The sequence below is a fragment of the Helianthus annuus genome, chromosome 16 (assembly GCF_002127325.2).
Source record: "Helianthus annuus cultivar XRQ/B chromosome 16, HanXRQr2.0-SUNRISE, whole genome shotgun sequence".
Taxonomy (NCBI): Eukaryota; Viridiplantae; Streptophyta; class Magnoliopsida; order Asterales; family Asteraceae; genus Helianthus; species Helianthus annuus.
The window spans coordinates 141,903,338-141,928,735 of record NC_035448.2 but is presented as its reverse complement, the minus strand read 5'-3'; the positions used below and the strand labels follow the sequence as shown (position 1 = coordinate 141,928,735).

General features: G+C 39.1%; 3 protein-coding genes across 10 annotated transcripts; 2 read left to right on the top strand and 1 right to left on the bottom strand.

The window, feature by feature from the left end:
• The first annotated feature begins 1,710 nt into the window (after window positions 1-1,710).
• LOC110917613 lies at window positions 1,711-3,144 on the top strand. The gene is made up of 2 exons (XM_022162113.2): window positions 1,711-2,029; window positions 2,218-3,144. Exons 1-2 carry the CDS (start codon window positions 1,744-1,746, stop codon window positions 2,997-2,999), a joined length of 1,068 nt encoding a protein of 355 aa, XP_022017805.1. The 5' UTR covers window positions 1,711-1,743; the 3' UTR covers window positions 3,000-3,144.
• A 2,235-nt stretch (window positions 3,145-5,379) lies between these two features.
• LOC110917745 lies at window positions 5,380-6,879 on the top strand. The gene is made up of 2 exons (XM_022162203.2): window positions 5,380-5,788; window positions 5,977-6,879. Exons 1-2 carry the CDS (start codon window positions 5,503-5,505, stop codon window positions 6,756-6,758), a joined length of 1,068 nt encoding a protein of 355 aa, XP_022017895.1. The 5' UTR covers window positions 5,380-5,502; the 3' UTR covers window positions 6,759-6,879.
• Window positions 6,880-20,317: 13,438 nt separating this feature from the next.
• LOC110917101 lies at window positions 20,318-23,276 on the bottom strand. Of its 8 annotated transcripts, none has more exons than XR_004883525.1 (6): window positions 22,945-23,275; window positions 22,778-22,845; window positions 22,617-22,703; window positions 21,617-21,725; window positions 21,480-21,525; window positions 20,318-20,478 (listed from the first exon to the last, which is right to left on the bottom strand). XR_004883525.1 is itself a non-coding variant. In XM_022161719.2 (6 exons), exons 2-6 carry the CDS (start codon window positions 22,800-22,802, stop codon window positions 20,432-20,434), a joined length of 264 nt encoding a protein of 87 aa, XP_022017411.1. In that variant the 5' UTR covers window positions 22,803-22,845; window positions 22,945-23,275; the 3' UTR covers window positions 20,318-20,431. The 8 variants fall into 8 exon arrangements, 5 of the variants coding, with proteins under 5 accessions (XP_022017411.1, XP_035841031.1, XP_035841030.1 ...); XM_022161719.2 differs by having other exon boundaries at window positions 21,617-21,675; XR_004883524.1 differs by having other exon boundaries at window positions 21,480-21,725.
• Window positions 23,277-25,398: the final 2,122 nt, after the last annotated feature.

The window sequence follows — 25,398 nt, the reverse complement described above, 5'->3', positions numbered from 1 at the left end:
TCGTGTTGGATTGGCGGATTGCGGATTGACGGGTTGAATTCTTCAATCCTAACCCGGCCCATATACTTATTGGTGCCGTGTCGTTTCGGGTCAACTTATTTTATGTTTATTTACGAATATGAGTAATACATAGTCACTTAGTAACTATTTAAACAACTAATTAGTCCGATCCATATGAAAATTTTTATTAGTTATATCTCATTCTCAATTAACAATTTTGGTTTATACACCTAGCTTGAGATTAGAATGAGCAAATGTGAATACGCAAAGAATGGCAATCAGAACTAATAAAATAAAACTATTGGAAGTGAATAGTAGATAGAAATGTTTAAAACATAAATTAATTTTACTTTTAAAATTTATAGCCATTTGAAAACTTAAAAAGTAAAATATTTAACTTTAAAACTTACCACTTTTCATCTCGAAAATCAAAATATCAGCTTATTAAAAAACTGTTAAACGGGTTAACATGTCAATTCATTTTCAAGAGGTGGTGTTCTGGTTGACCCATATTTCAAACTGGTTGTATTCAGGTTGACCTATTTAAGAAATTGGTCTTATCAATCTACCCAAAACAGGTTCCTTTATATCAGATTGATACGGGCTTTACAGCGATGGGTCGGTACCGAACAACAGGCCCAAAAGAGCTTATAGGAAGCCAACAAAATTAATGGACTAAGCCCGAGGAAAAAGAGAACCGTTGAAGTTTGTTAGCATTAGTCGCATGAATTGAATTAGTCATTTGCATTGTTATTTTATTTCCTGCATATTAGGAATTAGTGGAGCATATAGTGGAGTAGTAGTTTCATTGAATTAAGGGGACGTGAGATAGTGGCAGTCTAAGAAATTTATATTCATGTAAGTTTCATTTGGAAAAAAAAAAAAAAAAAAAATCGTTTCAAAAGTGCTCTTATTCTCATCTGAATTTCTCTTGGAGTTTGGCCTACTCTACAAGCTCTATCACAGATTGACCTATTTAAGAAATTGGTCTTGTCAGCCTACCTAAAACAACATTGTTCACATCTTTTAGGATAGATACATCATACCTGCACTTTATAGAATTTGAATTCTCATTTTTTTTTTTTGGACACGCCGCTTAACCATTAGAATGTACCTTAACAAACAATGTCAAGTTTAATACATATTTGACTTTTGACAAAAAAATGATTTTAACATTTTAACAAATTTAATTCATATTTGGGTCTCAATGCTATAATCTTTTTAAATAAATAATAATACAAGTAGTTTGGTTTGCTTTGCTCCGGTTATCCGGTGATTTGGTACGGTCATTTCAATTTTTTAAATGCATATAACAAAAACGAACCATTTTTTTTTCTAGTTATTTAGGTTTGGTTATTTTAGTTATTTTGGTACTGGTTTAGTTAATTGCCTTTTCTACTCGCCCTTAATTACTTTCAGAGAGGTCAGAAATATTTTCTCATCGTATATATTTATAGTTGACCTTTAATATTATATTCATTATATTTTAAAAAATCAATAAATAAAATTCATAAAAGCTTTAAATAAGTACTTACACACTTCAACTAGTTACAATTTGGTGATATAACACTGTTGACTTCAAATCCAAATTTGGCCAAACGCAACTTGGAACATTTCAATATGCCAAAATTAGTTGCAAACTCACCAATAAACTTGTATATATAGCTCGGACATCATCTATTTCTTACACCATTCCATATTTTCTTTTTAGATTTCCAAAATAAATATTTTTGAAAGCCCTAAATGAAGATGTTAGGAGTTAAAACCTTACTCTTGGTTTTAATTTTAAGTGTAATGTTAGCGTCGATGGTAACAGAAGCTGCATCTGGTAATAAGGTTAAGCGTGTTAAGCCTCGCAAACCCGTCAAACCTGTACAAGAACTTTTAACCTGCAAGAGCCGTAGAAGTAAGTGTTTCATGAAGCGCATCAAATGTCCCGTAGAATGCCCGAAAGTTAAGCCAAAGAACCCAAAAGACAAGGCTTGCTTTCTTGATTGTTACTCGCCCAAATGTGAGGCTGTTTGCAAATGTAAGTAACAACGTAACTTTATATTTTTAAGAGTTTGACATTCTATTTAATAAAAATGATTGCCACATTCTTGATTGTGATTATAGCCTTGAGACCCTAATAACAACCATGAAAAAAACTTAAAGTGAAGGATATTATAATTTTTTATCTTTGTATTCGAATGATAATTGTTTCTTTGATTTTGGTAGCACGTAAACCAAATTGCAATGGACCTGGAGCTGCATGTTATGATCCACGGTTCATAGGTGGTGACGGAATTGTATTCTACTTTCATGGAAAGAGCAATGAGCATTTCACCTTGATATCTGATTCAGATCTCCAAATCAATGCACGTTTTATTGGACTTCGACCTGAAGGTAGAACTCGCGACTATACATGGATCCAAGCATTGGGTCTCAAGTTTGGCTATCATAATTTTACCCTTGAAGCAACAAAAGCCGAAAAATGGGATGATAACGTTGACCACCTAAAGTTAACACATGATGGAACGGAATTGTACATTCCGGAGGGCGATTCTTCTGAATGGAGTTCAGCCAAAGGTGATATACAAGTTGAAAGGACTTCAACAACTAATAGTCTAACAATCACTATACATGATCTTGCAGAAATATCGGTTAATGTGATTCCTGTATCCGAAGGAGATAGTAAGATACATAACTACCAGATTCCTTCAAATGATAGCTTTGCACATTTAGAGGTGCAATTTCGATTCTTTGGGTTGTCATCTAATGTTGAAGGGATTCTTGGTAGAACTTATCGTCCTGATTTTGAAAATCCAGCAAAACCAGGAGTAGCAATGCCGGTGATTGGTGGTGATGACAAGTACAAGGCTAGTTCACTCCTCGCAACAGATTGTGCACTTTGCGTGTTCTCTCCCGATGGTACTAAGGATGAACATGACTCGCTAATGATGGAATATGGCATGCTAGACTGCAAAGGTGGAGGAAACGGAATTACATGCAAGAAATAAGTCTATTGCATTATTTAATATATCTTAAGAATGATTCTTTTTATATGATTGTATTGATTAATTTGTGTTCAACATGTATGTGTGCTTATTTTATGTATGTGTGCTTATTTTTTATTGTTGTGAGAAAATGAAATAAATGAATTAAAGATAACATTTTTTTTACTTTTTGTTTATGAAAGGTAGTGGTCACGATCATATATGTCTATACACCCGAGACATTTAAGAGAAAGTATATTCTAGCTCTAGTGATTTAATTTACAACTTTAGTGGTTTCTTGCCTTCGAATTGGAAATAAAAAAAAAAAGTACAAATCAACGGGAGAACCATATAATTTATAATAGGTATTCGGATATGAGACAATGTATGAGATTAGTTTTTAAAATTTTCATAGGTTCAGAACATGTACGTGATTATGTGATACTCTGCTGATTCCTGTTTTTTGTATACTATGAGACATAGAATTATTAAATTTGTAGATATGTTAGAAGTGCTTTAGGGTCATTAAATGTTGGTTTTTGTATACCATGAGACATTGGTAACCTGAAAACCTGTTAAAAATGCTAAGTTTACATGATAATGTGTCATCTTCTCTCATATTCTATAGTTTGCAACAAGAAAAATACATATATGCAATTTCAAACAATATTTTTTCTTTAAAGGAAGTATCCCAGTAGAATTTTAATGACGCTACAGAATGTAAAACAGTAAATTGTCACAATTTACATGGTTTTCACGTTACTAGATGACACAAACATGAGAAAAAAATGTAGATGTTAGTTACAAGACACACTATATTAAATCAGTTACTATTGTGAATACAATTGACCAAACTATACGGTTTTCATTTACATTAAAAAAGTCAAATATAGTAATATATTTTTTTTCTTACAGAACATATAATTTCATTAAAATTGACTTAATCCTTAAATTCTAAGAAACTAAAATTGTGTAAAACGAAATATTTTTGGGTAATGGAATGGATGAGAGAATGAAATGAACGAGGTAATGTAATGGACAAAGAAATGAAATGGATCATTCTATTCAATGGTCTTGTTTGGTTACCATGTGGGAATGGAATGAATCATTACCTTGTAGTATTTGGTGGGCATGAAAATAAGAAGGAATAAAATTGGCGATGGGTGGCGGTAGTCGATGGCGGCAATAGGTGGCGGCGGTGGTGGCAGTGGCGGTTGTAGGTTGTGGCGGCTGTGATGCTGGTGTTCGGTGGCCGAGGGTGGCGATAGTGGTGCTGATGTTGTGGCGAAGGGTGGTGGCGGCGGGTGGCCGGTGTTAGTGATGGTGGCCGGTGATGGCGCCGGTGTTAGGTGGCGACGGTGGTGGGTTGTGGTGGCGGTGGTCGGTGGTTGATAGTGGCGTTGGTGCCGATGTTCGATGGCGGAGGGGTTGGTTGCGGCAGCGGGTGGTGGCGGTGGCGCCGGTGTTCGGTGGCGGAGGGTGGCGGTGGTCGGCGGTGGCACGACAGGTGGCGGCGCCGGTGGTTGATGGCGGGTGGTGGTGGCATTTGTGGGTGGCTAGTGGTGGATGTGGTGGGAGGTGTTGGTGATGAAGGTGGAGAGGGAATGGAATAGAAAAAAAAAACAAGGGGTGTGGATGGAATGAATTTGAGGGAATTGAATGTCATATGTAATGGACTTATGGGTGATTCCATTACCTTACCAACCAAACACATTTTTTTTCATTCTCTCGTAATAGTCCATTTCATTCCCTCTTCCATTCCTGCATACCAAACACTATAACTTCGGAATCGGGGCAAAAATGTTCCATTTAATTTAAACATATCCAACCCGTAAACAGGCCCAAGAAGCGGCCCAAGCTCCTTTCCATTATTCCATGTATGATATATATGTTCTGAATATTTGACCCAGTTTGCAATGGACACCATTAATATAGAACACTTGCAAATCGAATTGGTTTTGTTATTTATTGTTTGCAAAACTTGTAGAAGTACGTTGTAAAAGATTGCAATAAGAAATTAAAACTTAGATTAAAAATAACATATAGAAATTTCATAATGTGTTTTTGTGTCTTTACACAGTTCGGTTTGATTTATTTTTAACCCAAAACTTTCAGTTATGGGATTTAAACAAACCAAGGGGCAAGGGAAGATCAATTAAGGGATTCGTTTGGTAAGTTTTCAAATCTGATTGTTGGTTAAATGTATTAGTATAATATAATTCAGTTAACCGACCACTTAACTTTCATTTTTGGGCTTGGCTTAATTGAGTCAAGTCTAATTAAAGATTTGGGCTTTGAAAAAAAAAAATCAACATTTATTTATTGTAGTTACAGTTTGGTGGTATAACACCACTGTCTTGACTTCAACAACTCTTTTAAAACCAAACTTGGCCAAACACAACTTGGAACATTTCAATTTCTCAAAATTAGTTGCAAACTCACCAAGTAGACTTGTATATATAGAGCTTGGACACGATCTATTTCTTACACCATTCCATTTTTTATTGCAAATTTCAAAAACAAAGATATGAAGATGTTAGGTGTTAAAACCTTATTCGTGATTTTACTTTTGCATGCAATGTTGGCGTCACTGGTATCCGAAGCTGCATCTGGCAACAAGGTTAAGCGTGTTAAGCCTCCAAAACCCGTCAAACCCGTGCAAGAGATTTTAACATGTAAGAGTCGTAAAAGCAAGTGTTTCAAGAAGCGCATCACATGCCCCATAGAATGCCCGAAAGTTAAGCCAAAGAACCCAAAAGACAAAGCTTGCTTTCTTGATTGTTACTCACCCAAATGCGAGGCCGTGTGCAAATGTAAGTAATACCGTATTGTTTGTATTTTCAATATTTTAAAAAAATTATTATTCTGAAATTTCTATTTATGTGTTATTATTGTAAATGATTGTGATTTTAGATTTTTAGTTCTTATATACTTAAAGTTTAAAGTGAACGAAATTCTATCTACATATTGAAAAGATAATTTATCTCTTTGTATTTTATAGCACGTAAACCAAACTGTAATGGACCCGGAGCTGCATGCTATGACCCACGATTCATAGGTGGTGATGGAATTGTATTCTACTTTCATGGAAGGAGCAACGAGCATTTCAGCTTGATATCTGATTCTAATCTTCAAATCAACGCACGTTTTATTGGACTTAGACCTGAAGGTAGAACTCGCGACTATACATGGATCCAAGCATTGGGTCTCAAGTTTGGCCACCATGATTTCACCCTTGAAGCAACAAGAACCGAAAAATGGGATGGTAATGCTGATCACCTTAAGTTATCGCATGATGGAATGGAATTGATCATTCCAGAGGGTGATTCTTCTGAATGGAATTCGACACAAGGAGACATACAAGTTGAAAGGACTTCAACAACCAATAGTCTAACAATCACTATTCCAAATCTTGCAGAAATATTTGTTAATGTGATTCCAGTATCAGAAGAAGATAGTAAGATACATAATTATCAGATTCCTTTAAACGATAGCTTTGCACATTTGGAAGTACAATTCCGATTCTTTGGGTTGTCATCCAATGTTGAAGGGATTCTTGGTAGAACTTACCGTCCTGATTTTGAAAATCCAGCAAAACCAGGAGTGGCAATGCCGGTGATCGGGGGTGATGATAAGTACAAGACTAGTTCACTTCTTGCAACAGATTGTGCCCTTTGTGTGTTCTCTCCTGATAATATCAAGGATGAAGACGACTCACTAATGATGGAATATGGCATGCTAGAGTGCCAAGGTGGAGGGGATGGAATTGCATGCAAGAAATAATAGTGTTGCAATATTTAATGTCTTTTGCGTGATTAATTTGTGGTCAAAGTATGTGTTTATTGTGTCTTTCACTTTTGTATTTGTCAATTGATTGATAAAGTCTTCGAATACATGTATTACATTTCCTATAAGAGTGCCAACATTAATTACCCCACGGTTGGTTCAACTTGTTACTAAACCACAACCTACGACGGTGATAGTTTATTGTTGAATTACCGACTTCGACGTGCTCCTACTAGGCTTATGCTCGTGACTCGGTATTGGATTTGCGAAGTTGATACACCATTATTGATCACAACAGACTTGTCTCCCACACTTGTTTCTTGCAACTGGAAAACCGATGCAACAAATACTCTGCAACATCCTCAAGAGACCTTCGTCGTCTTCGAGCATTATGTTACTCTACTTGTATGCCTAAGTTGAAGTCCACTCCCAACTTCAATACAAGTTGTGGCCTTGTTACGAGTCCTGAGACACATTCGAAGTGAAGTCCTTTTGGTACAACCAACAAAACCAACGAGATCCAATATTTGATCTTCTCCAACCACAATTGTTTAGTCATCCTTTAAGTACATTTGGGATAAGAAACATTCTAAATTGGTTGAGTATAGACCCACTCTAATATAACTTGTCACGAAGTTGTCTTTCGAGTCTCCTTGTGGCGACCTCAGTTGCCCGAGGGATATCTATTGCATCCCACTTATGATAAGGGTCAATGGTTTTGTATTGTATTGTCATAAACTCATCAGGGGAGTAGCCACAACTCCCGATCAGTGCCACGTCAGATGTGCAAGAACATTAAGGCATGCACACTTTTCATGTCGTTGAGGCTCTCTATCACCAGGCTAGCCAAGTAAACTCAATTGTAAAGCACAAACCAAGAAAATACGATCTTTAAACATTTGACATGTCACAACCTAGAAATCTATATGCTTTAGTCAAGAATAGAAAAAAAACAGGTTTTGAATAGCTGAAGTAAGACAAACCGTAAATAACATAATAGTAAAATAATAAAAAAAAGAGTAAATGCTAAAATTGTCCCTAAGTTTAGGCTACTTTTGTTACTTCAGTCAAAAACTAAAACATTTTGCATCTGGGTCCCTAACGTTTCATTTTGTTGCCATTATATAACCATACAAAAAGCAACTTGGATTGCCTCTCTAGAATGAAAAGTTGTGACTTTTAAAAAACCACAAACACATACCTCTTTATTTAATTATTATCTATTATATTTCATTTATAAATGATATGTGGCTTTATATATTAAAAGGCACCATTTCATAAATTTCATTCAAAGTCACCGTTTCTAGGATGGGTTATATCCATTGTTTAAACACTGCGTGGATTAGAAACTATAGACATACATATTAGAATTCAACCACTTTCCATTACATTACTGTTATTATAATCATCATCCAGAAAACGGTTATTGGCCACCACTTTCGATCCATTCCATCCTCTTTGTCCCTCCCGCCAATCTAACCATGATGTAGCCGCTCGAAGACGAGTGAGATACGGACCATGATCGTAAATGGCTGCAACAACAATAACAAATTTGTACAGAACTCGATTTGGTGACGTCACCTTTGATTATTGTTACCATTCACCGTAGACGCCATCGTCGTTCAACCGCCACCCTACCCAAAGAACTTCACACACATGCATCAAATTACGGAATCTGTGCGGGAGAGTTTGGAGAAAGAAGTTCGTTCGTTGAAACACAAAGTTCAGAGGAGTCCGGAAGTGGACAAGAAGATAGCTCAGCTGACTCAAGATCTTCGAACTCAGCAGGAGAAGGTCAATTCTTTGACTGCTCAGAATCAGTCGTCCCAAGCGGCTGCTGCCGCCGCAGCCGAAGACAGAGATAAGATCTCTTCGGAGTTCAAAGTGTTTTCTGAATCGATGAAACAGAAAGATGAAGAGCATAAGACGGTTTTGGCTAAGATGGAGGAAGCTCTCAACAAGGCTCGTCTTGCTTATGAGAGCATGATAGCTGGTACGTCTGTCTTTCTGCTTTACTTAGCTTTTTCTTTCCCTGTTTTTCTAACATTTTCCCCAGAGCGTGATGCGCTTAAATAAGGGGAAGCTGATTTAAAAGATCAAATTGAGGAGATGAAGGCGGAGAATGCTTCTCTGAGAACAAGAGTGGACGATCTTTGCGAGACAAAAGTTTGGATGCTTTCAGAGGGAGCCCAGCTTTTAGCAAAGAATATCCACAAGGGTAAAGAGATGACCGCCGCCGTGGCTGGAGTCAATAATGCAATGAGTGCGGTGGGCATCAATTCAGGTCTGCATTCCGGTTATGTTCATGCCTTGCAGAAAAAGACCCCTTTCAAGGAGGTTCCGTTATTGAATCGCAATGCCTCGGAGGAACTTAAGGCAGCGGTCGCTTGCTTTGATACTCTCAAGTTTCCGGTGCTTGAAGATCTTCCGAAGCTTGGCGACGCGCCTCTTAGTGAGATCAAGAAAGTTCTTCGTTTTGCTAATGCTGATTCTTCGGATGAGTAAGGTGGACATGCCCGGCTCCTTGGGGTATGCACCTTGGAAATTTTTTAGTTAGTCCGGACAATATCCTTATTTTGAATAGTGAATACAATCGGTAGCTTGGCAGGTGCCTTACTGTGATTTGTAATGATGTTTTTACTTTTGACAATTATCCTTTCGTGAATGGTATCGATATTTGTTCCGGTCATTTATATCCGGATTATTTTGATGTAACTATTTTTGTACATGCGTCCATGCTTTGATGTGTACATTTTGAATTTTTAGAACGTTCTTTGTTAAATGCGGATCCGTTTTGTGTTTTGTTAAGGATAATTTTGAGGAAAATACGAACGAAGCCAGTTCGTCCTTTCCCTTTAGGGTTGGACCCCTGAGTTCGGCCGGTGATTATTTATAAGTTGCAACTTTTGTTGATAGAAAAATTCATAACATTCTATTTTTGGGCTCGGAGTTAAACTTTTCCGATAAGTACGCAGTAAAAACATGTTAAACAATCCGCAGGTACATCCCTCTGCGGTTCTTGTAATATAATTTGTGCGGGCAAAAACATCCGCTTTACAAAGAAATTTAAAAGGTGACGGAGCTCATAGCTTCCGTTTTACAATTATTTGCTTGGAAACAGACTTCTAAAGATAACATTTCTTTAGGTGTACTCCGTTCCAAGTACGTGGAACGGAGGTTCCATCCATTTTGCTTAAAGTGTACGCGCCGTCTTTTCCAGCCGTTTTGATCTGGTAGGGTCCTTCCCACTTGGGGGCTAACTTCCCCGTTCCTTCAGTTAGGCTTGCTTCATTGTTCCGCATTACATACTCTCCGACCTTGAACCGGGTTTCTTTTATCTTAGAGTTGTAGTGTCTTTCCAACTCTTTTTTATACTTGGCCTCCCGGATCGCTGCGAGTTCTCTTCTTTCTTCGATTAAATCAAGATTTAGACGGAGTTCTCGCTCGTTCTCTTGCTGGCTCTGTTGTATGCGGGGTGTGGGGATCCCTACTTCTGCGGGTATGACAGCTTCGGTGCCGTATGTCAAGCTGAAAGGAGTTTCTTTGTTGCTTGTTTTAGGCATGGTCCGATGCGCCCATAGGACATGTGGGAGCTCATCTGCCCATGAGACGCCTTCCTTCCCCAGGCGTTTTTTGATGCCTTCCACAATGCTGCGGTTGGGTCTCTCTACTTGGCCGTTGGCCTGGGGATGGGAGACCGAAGCGAAGCTCTGCTCAATGTGCATTCTTTGACACCATGTTTTGAATGGTTTTTCCGCAAATTGTTTTCCGTCGTCACTTACTATACAAAGAGGCATTCCGAATCTGCCCACAATGTTTTCCCATGCAAACCTTAGCACTTGGTCTCCTGTGATCGTCCGAAGGGGTTTGGCTTCGACCCATTTTGTGAAGTAGTCGATAGCAACCAACAGGAATCTTACTCCTCCGGTGGAGATAGGGAAAGGACCTACAATGTCAATTCCCCATTTCTGGAACGGCCAAGCCGAGGTTACAGGAACGAGGTTGTTTTTGGCGCGGTGGCTGATGGGAGCGTGACGCTGGCAGTCTTCACATGATTGGAGCTCGTTAACCGCGCTTTGATGCATACCCGGCCAGAAATATCCGGCATTCATGATTTTTGCTATAACCATTCTTGGTCCGGCATGGATGCCGCATATTCCCCAATGGATTTCCCTTATAACGTAACTAGCTTCCTCCGGTGTCAAACATTTCAGGAGCGGACCTAAAAAGGTCTTTCGGTAGAGTTGCCCATCATGAATCTGATACTGCAGCGCTTTCACTTTTAGCTTCCGAGCCTGAGCTTTGTCTTCTGGGAGCGTCCCATTTTTTAAATAATCCACAATTGGTGTCATCCAAGAGTTTTCAAGCGTGGAAACTGACATGACTGACTTTGTCTGTTGGATGGCTGGGACTTGCAGGGTTTCGACCAGAACCTCTTTTGACAGATGACAAAATGCTACAGATGCAAGTTTGCTCAAGGCATCGGCCTTTTTGTTTTTGCTCCGCGGTATGTGTACTATTTTGCAAGAATCAAAGGAGGAGATTAAACTGTTGACCTGCTGCAGATACCGCACCATATTCTCCTCTCGCGCTTCTTACTCGCCGCTGACTTGATTGGCTACCAACAATGAATCAACATGCGCTAATACGGAGGTTGCACCAGCTTTGGCTGCAGTTTGGAAGCCTGCAAGGAGAGCCTCATATTCTGCTTCATTGTTTGAAGTTTTAAATTCGAAGCGTAAAGCATAGGTATACTCTATTCCTTCCGGATCTATCAGGATCAATCCTGCGCCCGACCCTTCTTTACTGGAGGCCCCATCGGTGTATAGGTTCCATACCTTTGGCAAGGCGGGTTTTTCCTTGGTGCTTTCTCCAGTTGGGACCTCTGTGAGGAAATCTGCTACTCCCTGGCCTTTTACTGGCCCTCTGGTGCGATAGGTGATATCGAAGGCGCTGAGCTCTATTGCCCATTTGGTGAGACGTCCGGAGACCTCGGGCTTCCTGAGAATTTGCTGGATCTGTAGGTTGGTCTGTACTTCTATATTGAAGGCTTGAAAGTATCTTCGGAGTCGCCTAGAAGCATGTACCAGAGCGAGTGCCAACTTTTCAATCATCGGGTACCGAGTCTCGTAATCTTTCAAGATGCGGCTTACATAATAGACCGGGACTTGTGCTTGATTCCGATGTACTACGAGTACTGCACTTATCGCAAAGTGGGAAGCAGAGAGATATACCGTGACGGTTTCTCTGGTAATTGGGGCCGTTAGGGTGGGCAAGGATCTGAGGCAGACTTTCAGCTCCTGAAATGCCGAATCGGCTTCTGATGTCCACTCTATTTGGCCTTTTTCCGTTCGTTTTTTCAACACATTCATGAAAGGTACAGAGCGATCTGCCGCTTTTGAAACGAAACGATGAAGGGCAACGAGCTTTCCATTCAAAGACTGAATTTCTTTGACGGTTTTGGGGGGTTGCATAGAGACTACTGCTTTGATTTTGTCAGGATGTGCCTGAATTCCGGACTGGGTTATCCATACACCGAGAAACTTTCCTTCTTCTAACCCAAAAGAGCATTTTTTGGGATTGAGTTTGAGATTGATACTCCGAAGCCTGGTAAAAGTTTCGAGTATATCATCTATCATGTCGTCTTCGGCCCGGCTTTTTATGACCAGGTCATCAACATAGATCTCTAGATTTCTTCCGATCTGGTCTTTAAACGCTTTATCCATTAGCCTCTGGTATGTGGCTCCGGCGTTTTTTAAGCCGAATGGCATTTTAGTATAACAAAAGAGACCCTCGTTTGTTACAAATGCGGTCTTGTCTTCGTCCTCCGAAGCCATCTGAATTTGATGGTAACCTTTATACGCATCTAGGAAGCATTTAAGACGGAAACTGGAGAGGGAGTCGATCTTTAAGTCTATCTCTGGCAAGGGATAGCAGTCCTTTGGGCATGCATTGTTCAGATCGGAAAAATCGACACACATCCTCCAGGTTTTGTCCTTCTTTGTTACCATTACTGGGTTGGAGACCCATGTTTGATACCGCACTTCCCTTATAATACCAGCGCTCAGCAGCTTCCGCACGTCTTCGGAGATGGCCTTATTACGAGCTGGGGCCATGTTTCTCTTTCTTTGAGCCACCGGTTTTGTTGAATGTGACACCTTTAATTTATGTTCGGCCAAACATCGAGGAACTCCAACCATGTCGGAGGTTTGCCAAGCGAATACGTCGAGCGAATTGGACAGTAACTTCCACAACTTCTTTTTGGTTTGCTCGGGAAGTTGGACCCCAATTGCTATTTTCTGGTTAGGGAAGTGTGGGTGTATAGCCCACTCCTCCGTAAGAACATCCGGAGGCTCGTGATCACCGTTACTCTGTCGTATTTCGGCTACGCCGATTGTTGATTCGGAGTACAACGTTGCTACCCCTGCTTCAGTAGGGAATTTTAGTGCTCCATGTATGGTGGAACTGATAATTCCAAAGGCGCACATACCGGGTCTTCCCAATATGACATTGTGGACGGACCTTGCTTCCACCACCAAATACGTCAGATTGACGGTTCGAACCAGACTTCCTTCCCCCATTGTTGTGGGCAAAGTGATCTGCCCTAAAGGCTGCACGACCTCTCCGGAAAAACTTACCAATGGCATTGATACTCTGATTAACTTCGCCTTTGTCTGTGGAGCTAGCTGTTGAAAACACTGCTTATACATGATTTCCGTGGCGCTTCCACTGTCGACGTACACCCTTCGGACCTTGTGACCTGCTATGATTGCAGACACTATGATGGGTCCGTCCTTGACTTCTGCCGGACTGATGGGAGGAAAACCGATAGGTTGCTGCATCCAAGCGGCCATGTCTGATTGGGTCGCTTGATGCCTTGATTGTTCACCCTTCTGATCATGCAAATCGCCGGTTGATTATTCGGATTGTCTCCCGAATTCCCCGAAGATTTTCCTTCCTTTACTTCTTTGACTAGATGTGATAGCTTTCCGGATCGTACTGCCTTTTCTATTTCTTGTTTTAAAGACCAGCAATCATCTGTATTGTGACCCCGAGCGTGATGGTAATCACAATATTTCTTGGAATTTTTATCTCCTGGATTTCGGAGTTTTGGTGGAGCAGGGAAGCTTGCCCCCTCCGCACTTAGGATTTCACTGGGGGTTTTGGAGAGGTCTGATAAGTTATAAAATCTTGACCCGGAGCTTTTTCCGCGTGGAGGTCTGTCATTTCTGCTATAGGGGTGCGATCGTCCCCGACTCCCTGATGAGGTTTTATCAAACACCGACCCGCCGTTTTTCTTCCATGAAGACATCTTGTGTTCTGTCTCCGGAGCTGGGTTGCATGCATTCTTGCCTCGAGCAAAAGCTCTGGCTCGTTCCATGAGTACCTCCATCGTCTTTGGGAGGTTTTCGTGTAATTTTTCAACCAGCTGATTGTTCCGGACGCCATGACAGAATCCAGAGATACGCAGTTGGTCAACTACCCCACTGATCTGCATGCTTTCCCGGTTAAACCGGTCAATGAAACTGTCCAAAGATTCTCCGTCCTTTCTCCGGATGTTGTGGACTTCGATAATTTCTTTGGAGTAGTGCCTTTGCTGACTGAAATTTTGGAGGAATAACCTTCGGAACTCTTCAAAGTCGTTGATCTCACCTTCATTCAACGCATCAAACCATACTCGGGCAGCTCCGGTTAGAGTTTGTGCGAACATAAAACACCATGCTAGCATTGGCCATTGTTCAACTCGTGCAGCTCCGTCAAAATCGAACATATGATCATCCGGATCAGTTGTGCCATCATACTTTTTCATTGTAGTTGGCATTTTGAGTTTCGGAGGAAGTTTAGCGTGTGTTATACGAGCGCTAAACTTTGACTTGGCTGTCATGGAAACTGGATGGTACGGCTTGGTGAGTTCCGGATCGCTAATTACATCCATCTGCGTTTCATTTCGTATAGTCATTGCCGGTGAAGGCCCGGATGAACCCTGTACATATCCAGTATAAGTTTCCGAAGTGACAACTGTGGAAAAAGTAGGAGGGGTAATCATTGTGGGACCCATAGTCCTTATTGGAGCTTTTTCATGAAAGAGCCTGGTTCGTAAACCGAGGATCTGTTCGTCTCTGGCCTACTGCGCTTTTAACCTTCGTAGAAGACTTGCATTTTTGGAGAGAAACTCTGCATCAAACTCTGATGTTTGCGAAGTAGGAAGTAGAATAAATGGCAAGGTTGTTCCTGGCCCCGAGCTTAAAGTAGCTGAGGTTGTGGAAACAATACTTGCTGGTGTAGTAGTTTGTGTACCAACAGTTGTAGATCCCAGATTCGAAGAACCTGAGGCCGCCATTTGTCAGTTCTTTGCTCAAGAAATTCACTAAAGTGAAAGACTAAGAGCTTTAAGATCGGATGGCGCCAATTGAAGAACCAAAAAACCGTATTTAGGCCGGAGCCTGTAAACGAGGATTTGGATCTTGTCAAGGGTTGAGAAAGGTTCCTGCAAAACAGAAAACCGTTAGGCTCGCCGCAGAGATGGGAGGGCCCCTCCGCGACCACCCTCCGGCGTGAGGATAAGTATTGGTAGAGAGAGAAAGTAGAGAGAGAAAATAAGGACGGAGGTTCAGAGAAATCGTACTTGGATTTGTACTTGAAGGGGTATTTATAGTAGTCAACTGAGATGACATCATCCGTCTAGACGCACTTGAATGGAGGCTCGTCTTCGGAGGTTTTTGATACGGAACGGACATGCTTTAGATGTCCGTCCAAGTGGAGTCCGATTTGTCTCAAGGATCATGTCCGGCTTCGGACATGTATCTTCAGTTACCATTCACCGTAGACGCCATCGTCGTTCAACCGCCACCCTACCCAAAGAACTTCACACACATGCATCAAATTACAGAATGAATTCCGAATCGCCAGAGTTTTTTACTGAAGTGATGCCCCTTTTAAAAAGTAAATCACAACTAATGTTGCTTGCCAAAATATTTCAAAATGATGCCATAGCCATTCAAAATGGCGATTTCTTCCTTGGGTTGTAGACTTCTCAGCTTTATTCAGGGAATTGCAGCTTTATTCAGGGAATTGCAGGAGACATTTCATTGGACTCCATTGATAATGGCGAAATTCTGAAAATATTGCCATTAAGAATGGCGAAAAGTTAATGTTCCTGAACACATAGCCATCAATTGCCATTTAAATTGGCGAAAAGCTGCCAAGCATGCAGGATAAGCCATTAAGAATGGCGAAAAATTTAAATTCTGCACCAATTTCCATTTAAAATGGCGAAAAGCTACCTTCACATGCAGGATGAGCCATTTATATTGGCGAAAAATTGTTAAAGCTGAAAATATAGCTGATAAGAATGGCGATTTCTGCAAAGAGGAGGATGTTAGTGATTGACAGAATATCGACAGAGAAGATGATGGTGATCGGAGTACGACGGAGATGAGAAATGACAGAGATGTGTGCGGTGATAGTTGGAGAACGGAGATGATGATAGCGTGATGAAGTTGCAGGTTGTGAAATACGCAAACTGTTACCTCGAAAACTGTTTCGAAATCTCACTTAAAAACAATGGAGGTGGATCGACTGGTGTACAGGATGGTGATGTTGTGGTGGACGTCAGACGTCGGAGGTACGGTGGTCGGAGGTGGTGATGATGAACGGAGATCACAGGTTGATGATGAAAATCGCCACTATAAATGGATATTGTAAGAACTTTTGCAGAAAATCGCCATTATGAATGGCAATGGTGCAGACTTTTCAGACCTTTCGCCATTTGGAATGGAGATTGTACCCTTGTCCAATGATTTGTCTCTTGCAACTCTGAACATTTTCCTGCAAAATTCTGACAAGCCTACAAGAATGGAAAAAATCGCCATTTGTAATGGCTATTGCATCATTTATGAAATATTTTGGCAAGCAGCATTAGTTGTGATTTACTTTTTGGAAGTGGCATCACTTCAGTAAAAAACTCGAATCGCCACCATCAAAACGCTTCATCATTCAATAACCACCACACATCGCTTCATCATTCAATAACTGATATACAAACATTCGGAGTCGGGAACATTCATATTCATCCACGCTATGTTTCCTCACGAAGGCGATTCGATTCATCGTTTAATAATCACTTTTGTCAAAAGGCGATTCGATTCGGATTCGAGAGGTTAACTGATGAAGATTCATCATTCTTTATTTAACAATTAATTTCAGAATATATGCAAGCGTTCACGTAGCATAAGAATATGAAAACTCAAATTCGCTTCATAATTTAATAATTGCTTTCCGAAGCAGAATTCACGTTGATCCTACAAATCGTTGATCATGAAAATCTGATAAAAACCTTACGATTTTGTTATGAGAAGTGTCGCTTTTGTCAAAAGGTAATTCGATTCAGATTCGGCAGGTGTGGAATGACAATTTCGAAGAAGAATTCGCTTTGATTCGAGTGATGATTTCCGATTCACATCGCAATGGATATTGAATTTCCTAGAGTTGTTCTTTGTCCGGTCGGTTATTTATAATAAAACAGTAACAACTATCATTACCAGACGTTGAAGGATAACTTTGATGTGCTCAAATTTACCGACGTGTGGAACTGATAAATTTTGCCTCTGGCCATTCAATTTCCATGCATTTAACGTGAATGATGTTTATACAAATGATTTCGCTGAGCTTTTGAAACATATCAGGATTGATTATTAGAAAAACAACAAAAACGGATCTATATATGTGCGTAGATTTGGTGAAATTGTTGATATCTTCATGGATTGTTTTTAAAGATAGTGTGTAGTGGGATGCGTTTCACAATGGATGGACTCTTAATAATAATCCAATATTTTACACTAAAAAACAATTTTTTGGTAAAATTAACATTACATACGAAAAATCATGGAGCCGAGGCACACCCGGGCCTCCGTTATCCTCCGACCCTAACTACAACACACAAGCCTTCAAACTCTAAAGTGCTATTGCTTTGTAATACATGAAATGCTAATTAACGTTACTCAAGTGCACACGCAAAACAAACCCGCCTCAACCGTGCGGGTAAATTTTCTAGGTTCAGCGCAGTCAAAAGCCACGTTCAAGGTTCTATTTCATTCAAAGTTAGAGTCAAGGCTTGATTTACGGAATAGGTTTTGTATTTGCATGAAAATGTTATATGTTTTGTATTTAAAAGTTAGCATATACCACTAGCTATATGACGCATGGATATATCTAACAGTATTCAAGTTAGTCAATTATTCACTTGATAAAGACACTTGACTCTTAAAGTAAAAGTCACATATTCAAACCTGTGAAGGAGAAATATTTTAAAATTATTAATGTAAAGTAAAGTATAAATAATATTTGTCACTGAAAAAATATAATGTAATAATGGTTAAAATCATAATGATAAAAACTTGAAAACATAATTAAGAATTTTAAAATTACGAACTAAAAGTTATTTTGTCTTTTTAAACTATTTTGTGTTATCATTTAAAATTTCACAAAATAATCACATGTGACCTCGGCTACCAAACAGCCCCTAAGTGAGTAACTATATTAAACTCTTTAGAAGCTATTTATAATTATCCATTTAATATTTGTGTAAAACACTTTTAAAGAACGTAAATAAAGGATTAGATAGGATGCAATTTATCCATTTAATATTTGTGTAAAACACTTTTAAAAAACGTAAATAAAGGATTAGATAGGATGTATATATTCTATCATAATTATTATCTAACCCGAAACATAAAACCATCACCTAGAACATTCATTTTTACATTTCTGCTGCAATGCGCGGCGACACCAACTTATATCTATCTTTTTATATAGTAATGTTAATGTTAATTATTATTTTTGTTAGTATTAGAATTATATAATCTAAAAAGATAAATGCTAAAAGGTTTTTTTTTGGATGAAAAAGGTAAAAAGAAAAGGATATATGTTATCTGACCAGATTACACCCGAGTTAATTATTTTTGGACGAAGTTATTAATTTGGACAAAAATGCCAAAAAAAATAAAAAATAAATCAAACCTCATGGACCAGACGAGAAAAAAGAACTCTTTGGTAATCAACTCCCGCAGCAACGCGCGGGTAGCGTCACCTCGTTTTCATATAATTGGTAAACTGGGTTAGAATTTTCCGCTAACCACTCCCTTTTTTTCGGTTTCCTCATTTAAATGAAGGGTATAATCGTCATTTTATGCCATAATATATTTAAATTAAATGAAGAAAATGACAAAAAAGGGAGAAATTAACAGAAAATTCTAACTCAGTTTGCTAATTGGATAAAAATGGTAACAAAAATGAAACCTTAGGAACCCAGATACAAAAGGTTTAATTTTTGGACTTAAGTGACAAAAGTGGCGAAAACTTAGAGACCATTATAGCATTTTACTAAAAAAAGGAAGAAGTTAACATCAAGCTAGCAAAGAAAGATCATCATCAAAACTGAAACTCAAATAGTATACCATCAAATTTCATTTGGTTCACCATTTAAAATTTATTGCTATATATCTTAGCATTAACATTGATCCCAACACGTATAACGATTCTCATAAAAAAATTAAGTTGCTTTCAATATTTTTTTTTTTGAAACGCAAATTTGGATACTGGAGTATCATTGTGCTACCAGCGTCCAAAGTCTTATCCCACCCCAAGATGCCACAAGGCTATAAATCCATCGGAAGTTGCTTTCAATATTAAAGAGTCATTCTATGCATCATGGTCATAAAAACTTTGTTTGACGAATATGTTATACATTATTTGTAGTTTAAAAATCACTACGAAAAAAGGGCTAAATTCTATGCCTTTCAAGTTTTTAAGTACTTGACGAATCAATTTAGCTATTTTCTAACCTGAGGTCAAAATTGTATAAAAACCTTAGAATAAAAGTTTGAGAAAATACCTAGTAAAAACCCAATATTTAAAAGATATCATTCTCAAGTCTCAATTACCTAAGATAAGATAGATCTCTTCCGGTTTGGTTGAGAGTCGATAAGCCTAATGGCCTTATATTCCAAACCAAAACGTAAAGAAATCACCACCCCCAAAGTCATGCTTTGAATAGACTTTTTAGTCACTTTTTAACAAACCTAATAACCACCAAATTTAAATACATAAAAAAGTTGTGTGATGGGCGAAAACTTGGTCGGTTTCGATGTATTTATGATAACAAACTAAAGAGGAAACTCAAAACATATGACGTGCTTAGTTAAATGTTAGGTTCAATTCAAATTAAAAGAAGAAAAAATAACTTTTTAATAAAAAAGAAAAACTAAGATTAAAAAAGAAAAAAGAAACCAAAATAGAAAAGTGTTGCGCTAGCGTTTTCTCAACTTTAAAAAGTTGGTATAAAAAAGGGAAAAAAACGAAATGTATATCAAATTCAAAGGAGAACAAATTAAAAACCACGATCAAAATCAAAATCAAACTCAAACGAGAACCATTGTATCTAAATTGGATCTTTGATATGTAATAGCATAAACTACTCGCTTTCTGTCTCACACGTTATATTTGACTAGTGGGGAACCCGCGCGTTGCAGCGGGATGGACATAATTTGACCCATGAGTTAACAATCAAAACAGTTAAGTTCTTGTATAGGTTGTAACGAGTCACATCTAGTTCCAAAAAGACACATTCCACGCCGCAGTCGCATTTTCCCCACACCTTTTGTGAACCTCCTTCAAACCCCTATGTCTGCGACCTCTATCTTCGTCTTGTACTCGTAATCTATACACCAGAATTCAGATTGGTCTCAAGGAATAAAAAAAACTAAATTTGTCAGGGCATAAAAAACAATAATGAAAGATAAAATTACACATTCTCCTAATTACATGGGTCCAATTACATGTCTGGTACTGGTTAAGATGATATCAAACATAATAATAACTATAAGTAGATAGTAGAGTGTGATCTTGACCCGTTTTGAGAAAAGAACCAAAGCGGAACAAACAAACAAACCTGCTCTAAATCAGGTGATCATACAACATGACATCTTCCACCAGAAGGTCAAAACATATTCAGATGAGATATCAATTTAACAAAGAATTAGTGAGTGTTTGGTGGATTCTCATTAAGAACGGTCATTGGCACCAAATTTTTTTTCTAAATGTGTTAAGTTGGGTATCACGACTTAATATAGAACAGAAAACGAGATCACAAACACCGTAGTTGCTGCTGTTGACTTTTGGTGTCATGCTGATACTAAAAAACTGTAAATAAGAATTTTGAGTATCACCGGGGTAACCCTTTACCCAAGTTGCTCAGTTGAAAACTGGTTTGCTCAGGTGCCAATTAGCTCGGGAACAGGTTAGCTTAGGAGCATATAGTTTAAAAACGGATGAAGCGTAAGGTAAGGCGCCCAAAAAACAAGTCTGAGGCGGCGTTAATAACTCAAAAACACAGCCAGAAGATAAACACACATACTTGATGATGTGATAATGAGGTGAATGTGAGCATTAATAGTCTACTTGTAGGCTCGAACTCGTTTAACTTCTGAAAGCTCGAGCTCGAGCTCGGCTTATAGATAATTTTTCAAGTTCGAGCTCGGCTCAAGTTTGGCTTGTTTATTAATTATAATAATCAAGCTTGTTTTCGAGCGTAGTTAGAGTAGCTCGGCTTGGCTGAACCCCTACTTAAAAACTAAGCTAAATGAGTACCAAAAAGGGCTAAAATATATTCAAATTCACAAATAATTTAAAAAAAAAAATAAGGTGGGTAAGGGTGTATACAGAGAAGGGAAGTGATGGTTTGTTGGTGAGATATGCACAAATCGCCCTGCATAAACAACAAGACAAACGTAATTTAATTTATGGTATCTAAACACAAATGTCTTGTACCAAGAACAATAAAAGGGGGTGTTACCTACCTTGTAACGGATTGACGAAATTGTAACAAGTGGTTTCCTAGTAGGGATGATATCTTTTCCTAACAAACATAAACGGGTATAACTCCAAACAATAACAAGAAACGCTAACCTATGACAAAATAAAGGCAAAATAAAACGTCTTCATCAAACAAATTCCCAATACCATCCTTCAAAACAAGATAAAACTTGTGCATGAGAGGAGTCCACACCACCAAAAATAATAAAACCCGAGTATGGGGCTTTAAAATCACGCGGCAGCAACTGAAGCAGCGCCCAATGCTTAATAAAGGCTGGGCCGGCTTTGAAGCCCAAACCTGGGCCGCATACAAACAACCCGGGCCCCATACAACTCTAATTCGAGTGGTATTATATCTTAACCGTGTCGAATAGAAAGAAACTGCAAATTCAACCCTTTTACTTATGAATGAGCCGATCTAAGTGGTGTTTTATCTCATAGAAGTCGAATAAAAAAAGGTTTCAGTTTCCACCCTTTTACTTAAGAATGGGCTGGTCCAGGGTGGCTTTTTATCTCTCAAACGGGTCAAATATTTTTTTTTTTTTGCAGTTTTAACCCATTTAATTATGAAAGAGCTGATCCGAGTGGCGTTTTATCCCAAAGGGGTCAATATAAAAAGTTGTTTCAACCTGTTTACTTTTAAATGAGGTGATGCGAGTGGTGTTTTATCTGAAATGGGTAAATATTAAAAGAAGTCGCAGTATCAACCCATTTACTTATGAATGGGCTGATCCATGTTGTGTTTTATCTCAAACGTATCCAATAAAAAATATTGGCTATTCATGAATTCATCACATCACTTAGTAGCACTATCAACTTATCTAAGCCAATGGACCAAAACAATATTAGTTTTACATCAAGTGCCAATTTGTAGACTAAAAATTTACCAAAACGCCACAACTGTTGTGCAACCTAGCTAACTAAAACACGAACAATTTGCCTATACATACATAAAACGTAATGAACTGAGGTTATGGGTTTTACCTTGTTGCAGAGTCGACCAAAACAGAGCATGCATCTTCAAGTGGGTAGCCGAAATAGTGGTAGGAACCCTAGAACCTAGAAAATAACCTACCCATAAAAAACAAATAGAATTCTCAGAGAAGAACAAACAAAACATGAAAGTCAATTTCATATTAACTCACCATTCTTGATTCTAAAATTCAGCATGCAATTGAATGTTGTCCATCATAATCAACAAATCAAATGAGCCCTAATTCAGAAAAATAAGAACCCTAAAATGTAAATGGATGAAGAAGTACGATAGTCACTTCAAAACCAAATCAGATTAAAGAGATTCATCAACCATTACCTATCCATGCTAATCGTATTTCAAAACCAAATCAGATTGAACATCTTCAATATCAAGAGTTGATTTCAATCATCAAACCTAATTGATCATTGATCATATTTATAACTGTTTCCACCGTTTCAATCATCAATCGGCGTCTTCAATTTACACGTTCATCAATTGGCGTCTTCAATGTACACCGACTGTTGGGATGAATAGTTCGTTGTGCAAGAATCATGTAGGCTAAAGATATTGAATTGGGGGCAATTTTGGGAGATAAGGATGAAGAATCAGGAGAAAAGATAAGTCGATTGGGCTGCCGTCTTAAAATTAGGTTTGGAAATTACAATTTTAGACATGTGAAATGCTTATATATAGTATATAGATTAGCACTACAATAAACTAGAAGTTCTTATACACTTTACATTGGTTCTTTATTGGATGTGTAGTCCTAAACATGTATAAATACACTCAAGTCTTTGCTTTGCTTCTAGGTCTCTTAAGTAGTTTTAATTGTTGTTGCTAGCTTTGGCCTTTAAAGCATGAACAATTTTAAACTTGCACTCAACCAATTGCTTTTTGGTTTCTACATGTATTTATAAATGAATCACCTCACCATTTCTACAAAGAATCAATGGCGGTTTTAAGATTATGTTTTATTTCCTTTCTTAGCTTTCTTTTGATTAATGGTGTTTGACGACGGGGGTAGTCCAAGGTCAAATAAAATGACTAATATGCAAGAGTTTAAAAGGTTGAAAGGTTCATCGGATGAAAAGTTGTAAAGTAAGAAAAGTGAGGAACAGTAATCAGTCACATCTGAGGACTCATCTCACCAACTCACGCCCACAAACTCAGAGCAGGTCTGCACAAGTACACTCTATTAACCAGGGGTCCAAAGCCTTCAACCCCAAAAGGGGAAACCCTCCATTGCAAACAGGTCTCGCTAGTCTTGTATATGCCATTTCAGGAGATGTCTTCCCCTATAAGAAGACAGCTCATTTTCACTTCTGGGACATTCCGAAACACAGAGATTCCTTAATCTCTGGTCATTCAAAGAGTACTTGATCACTTCCAAGTTACTCTTCATCACATTCAACACACACTCATTCTATTTGCTTTCTTTTCTGGATTCGAGCTTGCCTCGGAAAAGGAACTTCAAAGTAAATAACAATTACATACTAGTGAACCTCCTTCCACGTTTTGCAAACGTGGAGGGACCCCGCGACCTGCGTTAGGCAAAACTGAACCCTTCAGCCCTTTTGCCTAACCAGCTCAGCTACCATCCTTGGTCCCGTGTTTGTTGCATCAACAAGTTGGCGCCCACCGTGGGGCTACGCCGCTGTTTCTTCTCAAAAAAGACCTAGTAGTGTAGCTCCTTTCACTCAAAACTACCATGTCAGAAAGTGGATCCCCGGGAGAGGTGAACCAGATCCCTAACACCTCCACCCCGGGTAGTGGCCTAGCTCACACAACTATAACAACACCGTTTTCAACTCCGGGGAGTACACCCGAGTTCCTTACCTTCAACACACCAACCCCATCCAGATCTGGGGCTCCATCTCCCAACGTTGGTGTGTCGGACACCCCGGCACGAGTTGAACTTACCCCTGAGGGGGTCGCTAATAACTTCCTCGAGTTAAGGTCACTTCTTAACCAGCATGTGAATAGAGAAAGGGAAAAGGGGTAAGGATTCGTCTAGATTACGACGAACCTGAGCCAACGCTGTCTCCTGGGCCACCCCTACCACCCTTTGTTACAAGAGGTGAGGCTGGTCCCAGCAACCCTTCAAACCCTCATCCTTATCTATCCACTATGACGAATCCAACTGTTCATCCTATTCTCTCTTCCCAACCAATTGCTAGTGGCACTCCTCTGGGACACGAGTTAACACTTGATCAACTCCTACAGTCCCCGGTGACCAGCTGTCCTGCTTCTTTAACTACCACGTGGGAACAAGCTCTGTCCGTGCTCCCTTTAGCACGAAGTGCTGTTACTAGCACCCCTCTCGGGGTAAACTGCTCAGTGGGTCCAGCAAGCCTTCAGGGTTTCAATCTTATACCTAACATGATGTCACAGTTGATGGCCAACTTCCCATGGCAACACTTCATCAATCAAGTGCTTGCCACCCAAGGGAACCATGGCAACAGCAACAATGTAGGTACAAGACCTGAAGAAGACTTGGCTAAACCTTACAAGCCAAGTAACCTTTCATGCTTTTCAAGGCAGATAGCTGATTATGATTTTCAGTCAAAGATCAAGATGCCAGCCCACATCAGAACGTATGATGGGACCGAAGATCCCGAGGATCATCTCCAGATCTTCACTTGTGCCGCTCGAATAGAAAAATGGTCAAATGCTGAATGTTGCCTAATGTTCATGCAGACTCTTGTTGGGTCCGCTAGAATCTGGTTCAACGACCTACCTGCTCAAAGCATTCGAAGCTTTGATGATCTCAGCAGAGGTTTTCTGGCAAAC